The sequence below is a fragment of the Suricata suricatta genome, chromosome 7 (assembly GCF_006229205.1).
Source record: "Suricata suricatta isolate VVHF042 chromosome 7, meerkat_22Aug2017_6uvM2_HiC, whole genome shotgun sequence".
Taxonomy (NCBI): domain Eukaryota; kingdom Metazoa; phylum Chordata; class Mammalia; order Carnivora; family Herpestidae; genus Suricata; species Suricata suricatta.
The window spans coordinates 113,419,451-113,440,463 of record NC_043706.1 but is presented as its reverse complement, the minus strand read 5'-3'; the positions used below and the strand labels follow the sequence as shown (position 1 = coordinate 113,440,463).

At 40.7% G+C, this 21,013-nt stretch overlaps 2 protein-coding genes across 2 annotated transcripts in view; both read right to left on the bottom strand.

The window, feature by feature from the left end:
* Positions 1-8,607, bottom strand: part of LOC115296977 (A-kinase anchor protein 7 isoforms alpha and beta) — a 33,894-nt gene extending 25,287 nt beyond the window's left edge. The window contains exons 1-2 of the mRNA XM_029945462.1: positions 8,458-8,607; positions 5,997-6,065 (exon numbers count right to left, since the gene is read on the bottom strand). Of these exons, the coding sequence (XP_029801322.1) occupies positions 5,997-6,065; positions 8,458-8,506 (118 nt within the window). The 5' untranslated portion in view covers positions 8,507-8,607. The remainder of the gene's footprint in view (positions 1-5,996; positions 6,066-8,457) is intronic.
* The window catches only part of LOC115295338 (A-kinase anchor protein 7-like), a 140,386-nt gene that overhangs the window by 26,328 nt on the left and 93,045 nt on the right, over positions 1-21,013 (bottom strand). The gene's annotated exons all lie outside the window — the stretch shown is intronic.

Here is a 21,013-nt window from a genome sequence, read left to right as displayed (position 1 = left end):
CAGGGACAGGTCATACACATTGCTCCACAGGGCACCTGGGTAGAGCTCACAGCAGCCAGTGACTGTACTAGGGGCTGGGGAAAATTCTACAACCTTTGTTCTCCCAGTGAAAATTACTCAGCATTTGATCAGAGGATCCAGGCACGCTTTAAAAAGGTCTGAGAAGAGCAACAAAAAGAAATACAGTTACTCTATAGCCTATGAATTAGCAAAGGGAATTAGGGAGTAAAGACAGGAATAGCAAATATGAGAATTTGCACTAATGTTCCTATCCTTAATTTTAGAAACATAAACCTCTTGGGTATACATTATTTAGTAAAGGGGAGGGGGAATCTCATCTTTAGTGACTATGGTTAAATGCTTTATATCACACATTACAGGTGTTACCACAATACTGCCCACAGGGATCTTATCCAAAGTGCAGTCTCGGGCTATACGGGGCACCGCTGGCTTCACTGGGCTTTGCTGCTTCAGAAAAGGGGCAGCAGATCATGAACTGCCTGGGGTCCCGGCCTCCTCCCAGCTCCTGGCCCCACGGCACCCCTAGAGGACTGTGACTGAGGAATTCCTCCCAGCTCCTGACTCTCACCCACTTCCCTCTCAACTGGGATGGTATGGAAGCATTTCGCTTTTAATAGTTTCACTTCATAAGCAGTTTTCCAAATGATCCTCGTGTAGTACCTGACACAGAAGGCATTCAATAAATTAAAAAAGAAGAGGAAATGGGGATGGACGAGGAGGAGGAGAAGAAGGAGGAAGAGGAGGAGGAGGAGGAGGAGGAGGAGGGTAAAAAAGCAGAAAGAAGGAAGAATTGTCTTCTATCTATAATATTTATTTACCAGACTCTTAGTTCTTTTTTTTTTTTTTAACTTTTTTTAATGTTTATTTTTTTGAGAGAGAGACAGAGCATGAGCAGGGAAGGGGCAGAAAGAAAGGGGACACAGAAGCAGAAGCAGGCTCCAGGCTCTGAGGTGTCAGCACAGAGCCGGACGTGGGGTTCAAACTCACGAGCTGTAAGAGCATGACCTGAGCCGAAGTCAGATGCTCAACCGACTGAGCCACCCAGATGCCCTCCTAGACTCTTAGTTCTATGGGACAAACTAGGAGAAGCTGAATAAACTTTCAAGATCATGGTAGTTCAACCCCCACTTCTGAAATATGAGGAAGTGGGGCCCAGAGAGGTTAATGACTTCCCCAGAGTCAGGCAGGATGTTGGTAGCCGAGCTGAGTTTCTTGTCTGCATCTCCTTACTCCCAGTCCTGCGCTCTTCCTACAGAAGAAACTTCGCAACAAGGGGCGGGCCGCACATTTTCAATAGGCAGCAGCAGAACCAGAGCTTTGCTGGGGCCCTGTGTACAAAACATTTCTACAGGCAAGGAGGGAAAATCAATGTTGTTGTCCACGGATGGGAGGTTCCCTATCACCTATTTCCAGGGACACCTGCTGTACCATCTAAGCGAGACCGTATTAAAATGCTTCTGGTATATTCAGTCACCCAAGTTCTTTATAGGTTACAGCATTAACCAGCGTCATTTCAAATTTTGTACTCTGACAGATTGGGTCAAGTTCTCTCATACTTGTAACAGGAAATGTGTATCATTCTTGTCACTAACAAACATTTAGAACATGCTTCCTCTGGGTAACACGCTATGTTAGCCTCTGGGGCTACGAAGAGAGGTATGTAACCGGGGCCCTGCATATGTGCTGCTTTAAATCTGTGACGGGTTGGAATACACATATGAAAGATAACCTCAGAGCTGGCGCATCTCAGCGCAAAAGAGAAGAGTGAAGGAGAAGCCTATAGATTTTCTAGGAAGCCCTCCAGAGATCTGGAAAATCTAAATACAGACTTTCCTTTGTGTAACTGAACAATATCCACCATGGTAACTAGGGTTCAAAAATAAAAACATTCACAAGACATGAAATTAACACTGTTTACCTCAACTTAAATATTAATGTTATTTCATCAAGTTCCAAATCATCAGAAACAAACTGGCTCACATTTATGAAACAAATACTATCCTGATAACTCATGCCAAACAGAAAGATAATATTGAGAAGTATTTCATATATATAAGCAAAATAATTATGCATTGTTAAAATATATACTTGTAACATCCCAGCAAAAAAAGGCCAGGCCTGGATGGCTTCACTGGTGAATTCTACTAAACATGCACAGAAGATTTAATACCTATCCTTCTCAAATTTTTCCAAAAAACTGAGGAGAAAGGAATGTTTGCAAACTGATTTCATGAGGCCACCAGTACCCTGAGGCCAAAGCTAGGAAAGAATACCATAAAAACAGAAAATTACAGGCCAATACCCCTGATGAACATAGATGTAAAAATCCTCAACAGAGTATTAGCAAACTGAATTCAAAATTCCATTAAAAGGATCATATACCACCATTAAGTGACATTTATTTCAGGGATGCATAGATGGTTCAACACCAATGTAACATTAACAAAATGAAAGGTAAAAATCATGTGATCATCTCAATAGATGCAAGAAAAGCATTTTAAAAAATTCAACATCCACTTATGATAAAAACTCAAGAAAATGGCTATAGAGGAAATGCATCTTAACATAGCAAAGGTTATACATAACAAACCTCAGCCTTTAAGACCAGAAGCAAGACTAGGATGCCAACTCTCCCCACTTTTATTCAACATAGTATTGAAGTCTTAGCCAAAGCAATGAGACAAGACAAAGAAATAAATGGTATCAGAACTGGTAAGAAAAAAGTAAAACTGTCACTATTTGCAGATGACATGACATTTTATAGAGAAAACCCTTAAAACACTACCCAACATTATTAAAACTAATTAATGAATTCAATGAAGTTACAGTATACAAAATTAAAATACAAGAATCTGGCAGGTCTAGGTGGCTCAGTTAGTTAAGCATACAACTCTTGGTTTTGGCTCAGGTCATGATCTCATGGTTAGTGAATTCAAGCTCCATGTCAGGCTCTGCACTGAGAATGCTTGGGGATCCACTCTCTCTGCCCCTTCCCTGTTCGTGTACGATCAATCTCTCTCTCAAAATAAAAAATTAAACTTTAAATAAAATAAAATACAAAAATCTGTTGTATTTCTATACACTATAACTATCAGAAAGAGAAATCAATACAAAAATCTCATTTATAATTCCATCGGAAAAAAAAAAAACCTAAAAATAAACTTAATCAAGAAGGTGAAAGACCTGTACAATGAAAACTATTGTCATTGATGAAAAAAACTGAAGAAAACACAAATAAATGTAAAGATACTCAACATTCATAGACTAGAAGAATTAATATTGTTAAAATGTCCAAATTACCCAAAGCAATCTACAGATTGAATGAAATCCCTATCAAAATTCCAATAGCATCTTTCACAAACTAGAACAAATAATTCTAATTCTAATAACTGTATAGAACCACAAAAGACCCCAAATAGCCAAAGTAATCTTAGGACAAGAGAATAAAGTTAGAGGTATCATAGTCTCTGATTTCAAACTATATTACAAAGCTATAGTGGTCAAAACTGTATGATACTGGCATAAAAGCAGATACACAGATTAACAGAAAAGAACGGAAATAAACGCATGCATACAAAGTCGATCAATTTATGACAAAGGAGGCAAGAGCATACAATGTAGAAAGGCAAGGACCATCAATAAATGGTGTTGAAAATCTGGGTGACTACATGCAAAGAAATGACTGAACCACTATATAAAAATTAACTCAAGGATTAGACTTGAATGTGAGACCTAAAACCATAAAACTCCTAGAAGAAAAGACAGGTGGTAAGCTCCTTGACAACAATCTTAATGATCTGGTTTCAGATCTGGCTCCAAAGGCAAGGGAAATAAAAACAAAAATAAACAAATGGGACTAGACCAAACTTAAAAAGCTTCTGGACAATAAACTTATATATAACAGCTCCTGCACAATGAAGGAAACCATCAACAAAACTAAAAGCAATCTACTAAATAGAAGACATTTGCTAATTATATATCCCATAGAGGCTAATATCCAAAATTATAAAAAAAAAAAAAACCTCATACAACTCAATGGCAACAACAACAAAATCTGATTTAAAAATGGGCAGAGGATGTGAACAGAAATTTCCTCAAAGAAGACATGCAGATGTCCAATAAGCACATGACATCTGCTCAACATCACTGATCATCAGGGGAGCGCAAATCAAAACCACAGTGCGATACCACCTCATACCTGCCAAAATGGCTATTATCAAAAAGATAAGTGTAGGTGAGGATATGGAGGAAAAGGAATTCTCATGCATGGTTGGTGGGGATGTATATTGGTACAGCCACTATGGAAAACGGCATATGAAGGCTCCTCACAAAAGTAAAAATAGAATTGCCATACGATATAGCAATCCCACTTTGGGTATCTATCAAAACAAAATCACTAATTTGAAAACATATATGCACACATATTCATTGCAGTATTTATAATAGCCAAGATTTGGAAACAACCTAAATGTCCGTTGAGATGAATGGATAAAGAAGATGTGGAATACACACACACACACACACACACACTACTAGAATACTATTCAGCTACCACAAAAAACAATGAAAGATTACCATATAACAACAACACGAGGTTATTACACCATGTGAAATAAGCCAGACAGACGAAGAGAAATACTGCATGATTTTTCTTCTATGTGGAAGCTAAAACAAACAAAACAAAACTCAGACTCATAGATACAGAAAACAGGCTGGTGACTGCCAGTGGGGAAGGAATGGGGAAGTGAAATGGGTGAAGGGTATCAAGAGGTACCAGATTCCAACTATAATATAAATAAGTCAAGGAAATATAATATACAGCCTGGGAAGTACATATTGTATTAACTTTGTATGGCAACAGACTACAGTTATCAGTTCCCAATGTATACACATGTCAAATCACAATGTTATACACATGCAATTAATACAATATTGTAGGTCAATTATACCTGAATAAAAAGACACATACTTGTAAAATTAAAATATGTGCTTGTTGAAATACAGACTCTTATATTTTCAGTATCACAGAATATCAGGGTTACAAAGTAACCAAGCTGCCAATGTATCCATTCATTAGCCCTTCCATTCCCCCTTATAAAATCACTAGAATGGCTTCTCATCCTACGTTGAATATCTCCAGTGACAGTTAACTGACTAGTTATGAGCAGTCGGTTCATCTTTGAACATTCATCTATTTTATTCTACATAAAAGCAATGTACTTCAAAATGGGAAAATCTGCAATAGGGAAAGAGCAAGTAGAGTATTTTCTAATTAGTTACGGAAGTGTCTGCCTTTAGTTATTAAGTTTTCTTTTCAAGTCTACTTAGTGAGATTGATAAAGTACAGTGGTCAGTCAGGCCGTACAACAACATCCCTATTCATGGATATTCCCTTCAAGAAACTCACTATGAGAAATTAGGCAACTCAGAGAAAACAGGGGTTATATAAGAATTCAGCAAAAACTACTAGATTGAGAGTATCTCTGTTAATCCTACAATTTCTACAGTCACATTTAATGTTAAGTGTGTGCCTACGTAGCAACAGAAAGAGCTTGGTCTTGCAATGAATGCATTTGTCAATCTTATAAGACACATGCATTTATTATCAGTACATTCTATTTATGGTGGCCCAAAAGTATACAGTTTAAGAAAATGTTCACCGCTGGGATTTAAACAAAAAGGGTGTTGTTGTTTGGTGCTACATTAGTTAAAAAAATAAACCGTTTTGGGGTTCTACTGCATTTGATAATTCACCCCATTGCCAAGATTTCTGACTATGTATGCATTTAACTCCTCACACAAACTTAGGTCCCTGCACAGTTCATTGATTAATCGATCATTCTGTTTGCTATCAATAGATTAAAATAGCACTAACAAATGAATTAAATGGGAATACTTTCTATCCACCACCACCACCAAGGGCAAAAGCAGGATAAAGCAGCAGCGGGAGGGGAGAAGGGTCACTTGACTCTTACCACGTGGCCAACTGGGTATATCCTTTCTGTACCTCTGCAGGACGGTAGAGGACGGGCTTTCCAACTCACCTGTGTTTTGAAAATGACATCCACAAATTTAAACTTTCACCAAAACCTCGTTCCATTCTCCACGATTTGAGCTGCCCCAAGCAGGTATAGTCCAGACCACCATCCTTTACGGCAGAACTGAAAGATGTAGGCATTCACATTTTTGTGCTGTGTCCCTACTAGGTCCCCGCTGAGCCTGCTGGCTCAGAGCAGGCTAACACAGCTACTACATGGGGACACAAAGATGATTAAGCCCCAGGAGGTCCTGTACAATCAGAAAAACGATGGGCCCTTCCAAATGTCTAGGATGGATTCTTTTTCATGTTATCAATACAACTTATGGACTGGCTATCTATAGTTAGTGCTAATTTACTTGTTTCTTGAGGCAAGCTGGCTAATGAATTCTCTGCCACTTTTTTTTTCCCAAGTCCCCTTCGTAAGTATTGTGAGATATGTGTTACCAGCAGCTCAGCAGTGCCTGGGAGAGAAGCGTCTCTTTAGACCATACTGTAGCAGAGAAATTAAACACAGCATCGGAAAACAGCTGATGGGATGTGTGATGGAGTGTGAAGCAGATCGTGGGGAGAAGAACAGTGAAGCAATGTCAGAATCAAAGACTACTGCAAGAATGGTGGGGGGCCAGAAGGTCAGCAGCAGTGGGGGCAGAGAGAGAAAAGAGGTGCAAATGCACTGATCCCAGCCGTAATCTGCACTGCTGAACTAGAACTTGACTTCAGACAGTATCCTGTCCTCATTTTCTTTTTAAAATGTTGGAAGTTGAGGAAGTAACCCCAAAAAGCAGTATATACCACTTCCTATCAAGCAATAGTAAGAAGCACGAAACATAAAATACAAGACTCTGTACCCCACAATCCCAGATGAAAAAGACAGAGAAGAGCAAATTCCTCAATGAGGTGAAACATGACTTCTGTTAGCACCAAGAAGACTGCTTACACACGGGAAAGGGGAGAAACAGAATAGAAGGAAAGCAGGTGCTCTGAGGGAAGACGTGGAGCAGTGGAATAGGAAGCGGGAAAGGCAAAGAAGGATAAGGGGAGAATTCACTATCCCTACATCTGTCCATACCACAGTTTTTCAGATACAGATGTTGTTTAAGCAATCCATCAATCAACCAAAACCCTCAAGAACTACAAATAAATCATTCTGACAAATAATCTGAAAACTTTCAGGCTGCCAAACAAATGCCAGTGCTTACTGTTAAAAAAATGAATAATTCTGTTGTAGACTCATCTCGGGTTTTAAAATTAGGTACCGTATGGTATCATTCTCACAGGTGAAATTTATAACACACCCATTGGCTCTTGTTAATAATCAAATGCTCCCAGAGTCCCCCAGTGTTTATTCCAAAGCATTCCCCATAAAAACAGGCTTATTTCCCAAGTGAACAGGTATAGGATGTATATTAATTTTTCCAAAACCTGTCCCTGGCTGGTTTCCTAGAGAACAACCAGCCAGACATATGAGCCAGATGTAAACCTTTGAGTATCTGAACCAGGTATCAGGAGATTCTATAGACTTATTTAAATATATTTAAGTCAAGCACTGATGTGACAGAAATGTGGCTGCAAATTTGGTAAGTATGACCATAAACATTTTAGTTAAAAAGAACTAAAAATTCAGTATTTGGTTGGGGGGGGGCAGGGAACTAGTGTAAGGCAAATTCTATTCGGCACACTAATTAAGCCAAAACGTAAGGAAGTACACAAACCAGTGAGGAAAAACCAATTCGTGCAAGTGTCATCACTTTAAGTTCTGTTTTCTCAACCATAAGCAGATGTTGGATCTGCCTGACACTAGCTTACAAATATCCATGAGCTGCTTGCTGGCGAGCCCGGCTGCATCACTTGTTTGGGGTGGCCTCCCAGGTACACCTGAACCCCCCTCCACGAGAACAAAGCAGAGGACACGGGGAGATGTCTGCAAATGTGTGATAGACGTCACTGTAGAGCCTGCGTTACTTCTCTGCCGTTAGCGAGCACTGCTCCAAAAATATCCCAATTTCAGATAAGAAAAATGAAGTCTGCTTTATACAAATATATCTGATCACGGGCAGTGATTTAAAGAAAGTCCAAAACTCAACTCTGACTCTAGATAGTGTGATGAGAATGAGCTGTAGCATTGAGCAACAGCCCCAAATCAAAAATGAGTTCTATTTTTTTAACGTAGCCTATTTACTGAGTTACTGTACTTTTGGCCAGTTAATTATTAACTACATACCTATCCATCTTTTTCAGAAACGCACCTGAAAAACCACAGCTCATTGCTCGGTTACCTTTCCCATTAGAAAACAAAAATCAAAAAACAACCCCCACCCCCCAAACTACCACTAGAAGACAACCACACAAAATAGTCAGGCACTCGGGATTCTGCACAGTACAATCCCCACACTTACTGATTTTTTCCTCCTCTCTTGAGAAAGGAAAGCAGCAAAGCTGGCCCATGGCACTGGTGCTGGCTTTCCTTGCCGGTGCTCTTGTCCCTGGGCACCCCAAATAGAAACTGCAGTTTATACCGCGGTCTGTGAGCACGCCCTGCCTATTCCACTCCGAGGAACAGCACGCGTGGCTTGGAGAGCCAATGCACAGCCGGCAGAGAGAGCAGGAGGAAAGTCGCTGCAGCGGTGAGCAGGAAGGCTCCACCTCCCTGTCCTCAGCCAGAGGCGGCTGCTCCGGGACCCGGCGTTCAGGGAACCAAGTAGCCATATGCTTGCGATTCTCACACACCTGAGAGCTCCCAGCCTCCCAGTCTTAGATGACTGCCACCAGCACTGTCTGCGTAACCGCGTGTGTCTTTAAGAAAGATCATCAAGGACAGACCTCTCTCTTGCAGACAGAGTAATTACACAGAGAAATTCAAAGACAAAAATCCCTTCACTTTCTGTTTGCTACTTAAAGAGGAAGAGCTTTCTTTTATCCCCCAGGAGATTTTTGTTTCTTTGTTTTATGAATCAGGAAGTTGACCTTGCAGAACGCTGAAAACACAACTTGGATGAAGTACCACTAACTACCCCACAAACTGCATGAACTGGAGAAATGACAGGGCGGGGGGCGGGGTGTGGAGGAGGAGATACCAATTGCTGGCTGCACTTGACAATGTTATCTTTTAAACATCTGCTTTCTGAAATACAGCTTTGGTTTTCTACTAAAGCATTAAATCAGCACTATGAGTTTTAAAATTAGAGCATCAAATATTCAGTAGCCCAGAAAATTCCCCCAAATCTAGAGTCATCACTGAGAAAAAGATCAGAAATAAGAGCATCTTTCGGAATGAATTCCCAGGGTGGGTAAGCAAATCCGGGGACAGCACACCTAGTTTTAAAACATAATATTTGAACTTCGTGACACGAGATAACTGCAAGCAACGCCTCCAAACCTGTTCCCTCGAGTAAGGAAGAGCCTTACTTCGTGACACCACAGGAATTCAAGACTTCTAGTGGCAGAAATGCCATCCAAGTCCCTGCTTTCCTGCTCTACTTCCTAGAAAGACACATACTCCCATTTACCAGCAGGTGGAAAGAGAGGGCTCTGGATGATCAGGAAAACCCCCCTGAATGCAGTAGGTCTGCTTTCGTACTCCTCTGAACAAAAAGAGTACGCATGGGGCGCCTGGGTGGCTCAGTGGGTTAAGCATCCGGCTTCAGCTCAGGCCATGATCTCACGGTTTGTGGGTTCAAGCCCCATGTTGGGCTCTGTGCTGACAGCTAGCTCAGAGCCTGGAGCCTGTCTTTAGGTTCTGTATCTCCCTCTCTCTCTGACCCTCCCCTGCTCACGCTGTCTCTCTCTCTCTCAAAAATAAAAACATTAAAGAAAAATTTTAAAATAAATAAAACATTTAGAAAAAAGAGTATGCAGTCTGGAAAAATAAAAACTTAATTTTTTTATGTGAAACATTACTTTGAGCATTAAAGAAAGAAATATCTGTGGTAAACACTCTTCCCTGAAAACAGTAAGTGAGCCCTGGCATTTCCCTAATCACCAACATTGCTGTAGCCATAAACCTTTAAAAGTAGAAAGCCAGAGGTTTGAATCCCAGATCAGTCAGGGATGAACAAGTTCTGAAATGTTGAGTTCATTGTCAGGGTTTTGGATGCCTTTCTGTACGATCTGCAAGTCGGGTAAGTTCATTATAAAGTTTTCAATTTGTTGTTGCAAAGCAGTTAAGTGTTTGGGAAAGAGGGAAGAGGCAGAGAACAGGTTGGCTACTATATCTGTTTGCACCTCAGTCTTCCCAGCCCCAGCCTGCAGTCTCCCCTCCGCCTCTTCCAATTTCCTGCCCTGCTGGCTGCCATCTTGAGGTACTGCTTACACATGTGGGCTCCGAGCAAAAAGTCCCCTCATCAAATATACCATTCAGGGGATAATACCCTGTGATGACTCCCATACTGACTCCAGTCTATGAATCAATTCCTATTGGTACTACTTCCAATAACATGCAAGTAATAAAATAAGGGCTCCTGGGTGGCTCAGTCGGCTGACTTTGGCTCAGGTCATGATCTCATGGTTCGTGGGTTCCAGCCCCGCATGGGGCTCTGTGCTGACAGCTCAGAGCCTGGATCCTGCTTCAGATTCTGTGTCTCCCTCTCTCTCTGCCCTTCTCCTGCTCTCTTGCTTGCTCCCTCTCTCTCTCTCTCTCTTTCTCTCAAAAAAATAATTAAGACATTTAAAAAAGAAAAGAAATAAAAGAATAAAATATATAAAGTGTCATTACCTAAGTAACAGTATCTACCTCAGGTTATCTGCAATCTCAGGGGGAAATATATATGAGATTTTTTTTTCATAAGCATTAAGAGTGAATCAACCATAAAAAAAGATTAGAAAACAATTTAAAAATCCAAGACAGGAATTTTTAAGATGGATTTTAATTGTGCCAATAATTAGCACATCACTTAAACAGAAGGAGCGGATGGAGTCTGCATTCCTGTCACTGAGGTTTCTCTCCGTCCCGGAGGCTAGAGTTTCATACCAGAGGTTAAGGCTACTCTCAACCCAGGACTTCCAGAAATGGTCTTCACATTGCATTCTTTCCTGGTTTTTGGGTTTTTTTCATTAAAGATGATTCATTAATTATACGATTAAATGTAATTTCATTTCTATAGATGTCCGAAGAGTTTCCATATACCCAAATTTTCAACTCAAAATAACAGACACATTCATGTGTCCAGATGTTTGTTTAAACAAACAAATCATACATACATTAGGAATACTGGTGAAAAAACTGATTTCCTTCCCCACCATCACATGCCCCGCCTTAAATGTGAATAGGTACCATACAAAAGGACCCAGGGAGTAGCCGTCATTTAAACAGATGTTTGGGAATACAACAGTACGTAATTGAGTTGATAAGTACAAGCTGTGGGCCCCTCCTCACCCTTCCCTATCTCACAAAAACAACCAAGTAGTAGGCTGAACAAGGACAAACACTGAGGTATCCCACACTAACTATAGGCCAGGCCCTTGCTAAGTGTTTTCCATGGACCCATTCATTTCATCCCTACAACAGTCCTGTGAAGTAGCGAGTATTTCTATTCCCTTTTTACAGATGGAAAGAGCTGAGCTCAGCAAAGTAACTAAGCCAAAATCTCCCAGAGAATATGGGACAATAATGGGATTTGAACTCAATTTGTCTGGCTGCACAGACCCTGAGCTTCTCATCCCAGAACTCCGTATCATTAAGCACAATATGTGTGTGGTTATCAGGTATATACATACCGTAGGAGTCCACTCACTATAATTTCAGAATAATGTGCAGCAACATAGCTATTTAGCCAAGTTCAGCGAGGATATGTTTAAATGTCTTGGTTTCTCATGTTTTGTCAGCAAATCCCTTTACTAATGGGGCAAGGGTAATGTAATCCTCTTCTTAGGCAGACCCCTTATTGGAGCTGGGGCCTACTGCTGCTGCCTGCCACACTGTGAAGAGATGATCTCTCGAGAGCATGGAGATGCCAGGATGGCCCCTGAAAGTATTCACCTTCCAGGAAAAATAGAAACTTATACCGGTCATGAGCAATCCCTACGAATATTAATCGTGTTCTATTAGAGGGCTGACAGACTCCTCTCAGTCACATAGAGAGATCTACAAAAAGAAATTAGCCTCAATGAGAAAAATACCATGTTCATAACTATAAAGCGATAACCTTTTCTCACAGGCCTGGCTATGAACAAATCACGGTTAGGACAGCTGTCTGTCTGCTATAGTTGTTTGGATTCTTGTTCTAACTGCTAACACGGTAGGGAGGAAACTAAACAGTATGAGGGGTGGCAGCCGCCTCTTCTCCATGTGCTGTGAAATATCAGCTCTGACAATATTGTCTCGAATGTGAAAAGATAATTCTTAACTATGACCAAAGCTCCATTCCCTGTATCACTGGTTGGTATTATTTTCCATCTGAAAACACATCTATTTGGATTTCTAAGCAACCTCGCTCGTTACATTAAAGGTGGACTCCAAGGAACAAATCTCACTATAAGATTCCGAATCTATAAAACTTTACAGATCCCCACCTCTTCTGAGACCTCCAATTCATTAAAGGAAATCTGAGTTTGACAACTTACAGAAATACATGAGAAGAGAAGAAAAAAGTATACATTCTGTTATTGAAAAGAGAAGAGAGAAAGAGAACATTGAATTGTGAAGTGTAAAGAGATGGAGGGAAATTGCTCCATCCCTCCAAATTCTGGAACCAAGCCCTTAGGAGACATGCCTTTAAGTACAAAGGCGCACTTTCAGGAAGATTTCATTATACAGCAGGTGGCACACTTACAGAAACTGTTATGCCAGGAAATGTCACAGTTTCAGCAAAAAATCTATGTAAGTTCAAGAAATGCTTGACAATGCATGAAAACACAACTCATAGAAATTGGGATCTACTGGAATAGATCCCAATTTTTTATGTTGACACCGGGGCGCCAAAAGATCAAAACTATTAATCAGGGCCTTACAAAGTTTGGATGGACATACTCAATATTGTAATCTGTTTCTCTATGTTCTTATAAAACCAAATTTCAATCCTCAAGAATCAATCCACAAAGCATCTATCACCCAGACCCAACAGACATTTCTCTATTCTTTAGCCACTGCGATTTCCCTGCAGTCATTTTGTGACCAAAGGGAAAGGTCATGAAGCTATATGATTAAATAGCTTCTGATCTTTGAAAGGTGTTCTGATCAATGTCTGTCTATAAGGAAGAGAGGCTGAAAAAGTTATAACTGAAAAACTTTAAGAATTACCTGTTAATCTCACTGGTAAAGTCCTGTTTTTAATTAGCAGATGAAAGAATCTTGATCTAACTATGAAATTTGGGAGCCAAGAATACATTTTTAGCATTACTCCTTTGTTAGTCCTATTTTCAACAGCCTTTTTATTTCTCATTCTTGTTTTAGTTGTTTTTCTCTAAAGCTGAAAGTTATAGGTATTTGAATTTTCAATTGTCATATGCTATAGAATTTCAGTATGTAATTGAAGAGAAAATATGTTTTTTAAAACACAAGGAGAAAAAAATAATGTGCCATAGACAGCATATGTGCACTTAGGTAAGGGGAGGAAGTAAGCAGATAACTAGAGTTAAAGAAGTCCTTCTTTACCAATCTGTAACAGTCACACTCAAATCTCTGCGGCTGTGTGCCTACTCAGTGCTGATGTTCAAATGCCTCCTCCATGCTGATTATGCAGTATTTTTCTTTATGTGTGCCCTAACTTTTAACAATGTATGTAGTTGAGGCCCTTCCCTTAATTGGTAAGAAATAAATTAGGTTGAGGCACCTGGGTGGCTCAGTGGATTAAGCGGCCAGCTTTGGCTCAGGTCATGATCTCGCAATTCGTGGGTTCAAGCCCCATGTCGGGCTCTGTGTTGACAGCTCAGAGCCTGGAGTCTGCTTTGGATTCTGTGTCTCCCTCTCTCTCTCTGCCCCTCCCCTGCTCACACTCTTGTGGTTTTTCTCTCTCTCTCTCAAAAACAAACATAAAAAAATAAAGAAATTAGGGAGAATTTTTTTTCCTGCTCAGAGAACAGAGAGCAGTAGAGCTTTAGAGGTAGGAGCCTGGAGGATGGGCTGACAAGTTTCATTCTCTACCTGGCCACCCCCATTTTATATTATACCATTTTATCAATTCAATGTGATTCTAGCCACTATTTATTAAACACTTAGTATGGGCTAATAGGAAAATCACATTGGCTCTTGAGGTGAAGTTAACTTTTGAAACAAGGGGTACAACCAAAATAAGTGAGCGAGAAGGCCACGCAGGGGCGGAGGACAAACAGAGCTGGAGGCAGAAATCTGTAGGCAGGAGCCCGAGGGAGCAGGTGGGGCATTCACATCGGTAAATCCCCCTCCACAGTTTTATTAAAGCAACGCAGGAATGGGGGAAACGCAGGCCAGTAACAGTCATCTATCCTAGTTAGCTGCTGTTTAGTCCTGCTTTTACAGTCTGTCCTTCTTTTCAGGCATTAACAATGAAATCACAAAAACTGACATGAGTTACTTAACTCAAGGACAAGTTCAATGATTGGCTGTTAAAACCTTTTTAAAAAAAAAAAAGGAAAAGCAAAGAATATATTTAATCTATTGGCCAGTATTTGTATTATCTGACATGGCTGCTTTCTTATTCAACTGCTTTTAATCCTTTAATGCCCTGAGCCTTTTGGAGAGAAAGCAACATCCTTCACAGCGAGAAAAAAAAAATGTATTTTAAAAAAGCCAAGAGGACCCAATGAGTAGATTTTACTTGCAATTTAACAACGTAAACAACAAAATTTGGTTTTAATTTCTAATTTACTGGTTTTTTTCACAGGTACTGCTTATCCTTTACATGGAACATCCTCAATCTGTATTTAGTTCTGAAAATGCTCCACTGGTTGACCTCCAGCAGTGGAGGAAATGTGTTTCCTGCTACATAGAGGATTTGAAGACTTCAAATAAAAGGTGCTTTAATAACTCAGTGCATTATTGTGAAGGGTTTTTTCCCTCTAATAGCAGTGAAATGGATAAGGAAGAATGAAAGTAAATCCCCAGAATAATAAAAAGAAAATCCACATATACTAGATGAAAGGCAGTTAAATCAAGATTGGTTTTGGCAGGTCTCAGAATCTGTCGTGATCTACGGCGGCCCAGGGTCACAGTCATCTGATACACTGCGTCAGTATTCACTCTGCCTTTAGGCACTTCTAACAGCATTTCATAACTGCTGTTTAAGTATCCGTAAAGCTGGGGCTCCTGGCTGCCTCAGCTGAAAAACCAAGCGACTCTCAAACTTGGGGTCTTGTATTCAAGCCCCATATGGTGTAGAAATTACTTAAATAACTTAACAAATTTAAAAAAAAAGTTTAAGTACCCATAAAACCAAAATATTGATGATGTAAAGAACAAAGGCAACGAGATGTAGATAATATTAAATGTCCTTCCACCTTTGCAGCCTATCGACAAGGACTTGAGACAGGCAGAGCGACTCTCCTCCAGGAACTCACAACTGCCTTAATGTGAATGCTTTGCTACAGGCAAAAAGCAACCTCAGTTGGACTTTAGCCAGGCCTCCAGGATCCTGTCAGTCTTCTTTAACATAAGAAATTCTTTCTGGAAACTTCCTTTATCTCTGCCCCTCACAGCTTAAAAGTATATAATCCATAGCTCCTCACAATCCTAGTGCATATCTTTCTGCCCATGGGTCCTGTCCCTATACTTTAATAAAACCATCTTTTTGGGGGCACGTGGGTGGCTCAGTCTCAGTTAAGCATCTGACTCTTGATTGGGCTCAGGTCATCATCTCGTTTGTAAGCTCAAACCCCACATCGGGCTCTGAGCTGACACCGTGGAGCCTGCTTGGGATTCTCTCATTCCCTCTCTCTCTCTCTGCCCCTCTCACGTGCATAGGCATGTGTGCTCCCCCTCTTTCTCTATAAAAATAAATTAAAACCTTAAAAAAACACCTTCTTTGCACCGAAAATGTCTCAAGAATTCTTTCTTGACCATTCAATTCTGACCCCCAACATTTTCCATTAATACATTTCTTATTTCATGTCCAATATGTATTGAATGCATTCAGCTGCAAGTAACAAAAAGTTCTTGATTCAAATGGTTAAAAAGTAAAGAAACTCATTACCTCTTAGAATCAGAGATGGAGTTGCTCTAGGGTTGGTTAATTCAGTAATTTAACAAGATCATCAAGATTCACTTCTCTAGTCTCCCATACACAGTACATATGCTTGTGGTCACCTAGTGTCCCCATGGTTAAGGTGGCCATTAAATGCTGGCATCAAATGTATAACCAAAAATTCCCAACTGAAAAATGATGGTCTCTTCCCTTAGAATCTCTAGGTCTCAGCAAACAAACAAAATAAGCAAACAAGCAAGCAAACAAACAAAAACTATCCTCTGAGGTCTCAAGTAGACATCTCCTCACATATCAGAATCGGGTTACATGCCACTTACAAAACTAATTACCGACAAGAAAAATGGATATAGTCATCAGCAGGGCTAAAGCCAGGCCCATATGCCCTGAAGTTCACCACCTCCTAGGGAAGGTGGGGCTCTGTCAACAGGGAAGGAGGCAAAGAAAATGGACTCATAACAGGCAAACCACTAGTGTCTGCTTTTGGTCACTTAAATTAATAAGGTTATTGGAAGGGTTAATAAGTAATTTTGCCTAGCAAAAACAGGGGGAAAACCATAAAAGGTAAATCATTGAAAAAGAGTGCCATGTTACTAAAGCACAAAAACAAAAAAAAACAAAAATGGGGGCACCTGGGTGGCTCAGTCGGTTAAGCATCTGCCTTTGGCTAAGGTCATGATCTCATAGTTTATGAGTTTGAGTCCCAAATCAGGCTCAGTGCTGACAGCTCAGAGCCTGGAGCCTGCTTCAGATTCTGTGTCTCCATCTCTCTCTCTGCCCCACCCCTGCTCACACTGTGTCTCTCTCCCCTTCAAAAAAAAATAATAAACATTAAAAAAAAGAGATTATATATGGATGAATGTATGCCACACTTCTATACTAAATTCCTCCTAAATGCATAGTTGGAGAACAAGTATTAAAATTATTAACTGTCTTTCTCCTAAACCTTATTATGCTAAGATTGACTTTGTAAATAAAAGCTTTTGCTTTGATCAGAGCTGTTAGCAATGAAAATATTTTTGGCAGCTATGGCTCCCTGGTATGAAATAAAAAGTTATGATTATCAAATGTAGTTTCCTTTATCAAAGGCAAGACAAAATATTCACTTGAATAACCCTCATCAGTAGAAGATCAAATAGAACCACAATCAATGAATTGACAAATGTTCTCTCAGCCACAATCACGTGTTCTAGGAATTTCATATAAAATATTTTCAAGTCAGATAAAATAGTAAGCATCGGGGTGCCTGGGTGGCTCAGTTGATTAAGTGATGGACTTCAGCTCAGGTCATGATCTCGCATTTCTGACAGCTCATAGCCTGGAGCCTGCTTCGGATTCTGTGTCTCCCTCTCTCTCTGACCCTCCCCCCCACACACACACTCTTGTGTCTCCCTCTCTCTCTCAAAAATAAACAAACATTAGAAAAAATAGTAAAGGATCTTTATGGGTTAATGATAAAAAGAAACAGAGAATTTAAACTTCATAGAGAGAAATAAGTATACTGTGTTTTTTCAGCCCTTCTGATATTGGTTTTACCAGAACAAATTTCTCTGTAAAAGAAGCATATTTGTGGGGCACCTGGGTGGCTCAGTCGGTTAAGTGTCCAACTTAACCGGCTCAGGTCACGATCTCACAATTCATGAGTTTGAGCTCTGCATCGGGTTCTGCACTGGTGGTGCAGAGCCTACTTGGGATTCTCTCTCTCTTCCCCTCTCTCTGCCCCTTCCCCACTTGCACTCTCTCTCTCTCTCTCTAAAAATAAGTAAATAAACTTTTAAAAATGGTTTTTTTTTAATTAAAAAAAAAGAGAGGCAAACTTACATAGTGAGGGTGCATTTTTAGGCCCTTGCTCTCCAGACCTCATAGACCAAGAAGAAACAATGAACAGATTTGTCATATTTGCTTAACCAATTTCTACCACCTTTTATTTTAGCTCTTGGTTTTAGATCTCCTTCCTTCCTCTACAATAGTTATCTCAGGTAACGAGCTACCAAACTAGTCTGAAGTCCTAGGTTTTCCAGGTAACCCCCGGCTACTTCATTCTCACCCACAGCTTCAACTGCCCACTTAATGCCCCTGAATCCCAAACCAATCTCTCAGATAGATTTGTCCTCCGTGTCCCAGACCTCCCTCTGGGATGCATCCCTTGACTGGGCCATAGGTGTTTTAATATGTCTAAAATCAAACTCATCTTCTTGTCACCAAAATCTGTTTGTCTTTTAGCCCCTACAACTGGTGCAGGGCACTACCGTCAACCCAGCTGTCAACCCCAAATCGGAGAGCCATCCTAGACCCCTCCCCTGAGTATCCACATCCACTGAAACATGAAAAGAGTGATTCTCCCGCCTGCCTAGATCTGCAATGCACGCCTCCTTCTCTGTCTCCGCTGCAAATGCTCCCTGTGGACCGTTGTCAGGACCTGCTTAGGCCAGTGCCCCAAGTCTCCTAACCATCATGACGGTTCAGTCCCTGCTCTGTCATATCGGGCTTTTATACTACTGGAAGACTGGACTTTCTTTTTTTTTTCTTTTTTTTAATTTATTTTTGAGAGACAGAGAGAGAGAGAGAGTGCGAGCAGGGGAGGGTCAGAGAGAGAGAGGGCGACACAGAATCTGAAGCAGGCTCCAGGCTCTGAGCTAGCTGTCAGCACAGAGCCCAACGTGGGGCTCGAACCCACGAACCGCGAGATCATGACTTGACCGACTGAGCCACCCAGGCGCCCCAAGACTGGACTTTCTAACACACAACTCTGAGCATGTCATTTTGAGCTCCAAAATTTTTGAAGGTTCCCATCCCCTACAAAGTAAGATCTGAATTAAGATGAGATCTGAAGGGTAGGGAATTCACCTGCAGAGTGCATTGCTAACACTCCTCAGGAAGCTACTCAGCCTGGAAAACACCCTCCCTTCCCCTTGTCCTTCGCACATGCTCGCTCTGCAGCCCAGACCTGCCCTCTTCTGGCCAGCCTTCCCTGACAATCCCAGGCTGAGGTGCAAGGACCCTAGGTAGGTTTCCCATTAACTTCAGGCAGTTGCTGTCACTTTAAACTGTAACTGTTTGCATGACTTGGCTCAGAACAGAGGCCGTGTTTGCCCACCTTTGATCTATAATATACAACATAATTCTTGGCACTTAGTAGGTTCTGTTAATATCTGTTCAACAAATGACACAAGTAAAATACAACAAAATATGTTTATGTGCATAGCTAGCCGCTCTTCAGAGGTCCCAAGGAGGGGGCCAGAGAGCGGAGACAACACGGAGGAGCCCCAAGACCACCGCACCAGTAGTATGGCAGCGAGGGCCTAGTGCCCCTTCTGAGTCCTATTTTAAGACTAAATCTAAAACAGAAGAAGATGGGGGAACTGGATTTTCAGACAGAGCTGGACAATGAGACTATTATTCTCTTTCAGTGAATCGGATACACTAATAAGCAAAGTCTAGCTCTGGCAAAAACTGAAGTACAACAATTTAACACAACAGAGATAATTTGTGAATTATAATGATGGAAGAACCTGCATGAGGTCCCTTGGGCCTCTAAGTCTGATGACCCACAAATGGTACTCTCTCTTCCCCCTTAAAAGATGGTCTTCCTCTTTGAAAGTAATGACATTTAACAAATCTCTTAACACCTTTGTCCTAATCTTTATCAATCTTTTAGAGTCCATAGTTTTTTCTAATTCCTAAAATAGTATATTCCCAGTAAAGATTAAAAGGAAAATGACTTTTGGGGCACTTATGTGGCTCAGTCAGTTAATGATCCAACTTCAACTCTGGTCATGATCTCGCCCACAGTTTTTGGGTTCAAGCCTCACATCAGGCTCTGTGCTGACAGCTCAGAGCCTGAAGCCTGCTTCTCTTTCTGTGTCTCCCTCTCTGCCCTTCCCCTACTCCTGCTCGCTTGTGCGTGCATGCTCTCTCTCTCTCTCTCTCCCTCCCTCCCTCCCTCCTTTTAAAATAAACACTCAAGAAAAATAAAAAAATAATAAAGAAAGAAAATGACTTTTCCCCCCCTTATACCAGCCCTTCTTTAAGTCACTCTCTAACCTTCTCTGTCCTGGGTTTAAGAATTCTACACACACTTTGTGATAAACACAGCAGTAACAATGGGCACAAGTATGCATCAGGCGCGATGCTGAGTACCTTTCATGCATTATCTCATTCAGTCCTCACAACATCCTCATGAGGTCACCATCATTACTAACCCCATCTTATAGACGGGTTTAGGGTCATTAAGTAATGTGTGCACAGTTGCCTCACTGGGAAGTAGCGGTGACCATTATAACAAGGTCTGTCGGACTCTAAGAACTTCTGGGTCCATGTGTGTGCTACGGAGGGAAAAGCTTTCCCTCCTCTCCACGACTCTGCATCCTCTCTAATTCCTTAGTGCTTTGCTGAAATGAGCATGAACTTCATGAGTTTTACATGTTTGTCTCCTGTGACTGCATCACATTGCCATATTGCTTTTTTTTTTTAAAATAACATGACATTAAAGAAGATAGACTGCCAGCTTTGTTGTGTGTTTCCCATAACCAGGATGAAACACAGTGAAGTTTTTATCCTCACATTGTACTTATATGTGTAAGTTATATATAAATATATATGCAACACAAAATATTACATAAATACGTAAGTTAAAAGCACTGATATGTATCTCTGCATTTTACTTTTTAAATGCACCAGTGTTCATCACAGTCCAATGAGAGGAAAGCATTAAGAATAACAGAAGTCTATTATAACCTGAAATGGATGTTCTGATGTTAGGACAGTAAAAACGCTGTTACAATAAGTATTCTAATATGACTAGTATGGCTATTAATATGAATGACTAACATTTTTACAACAT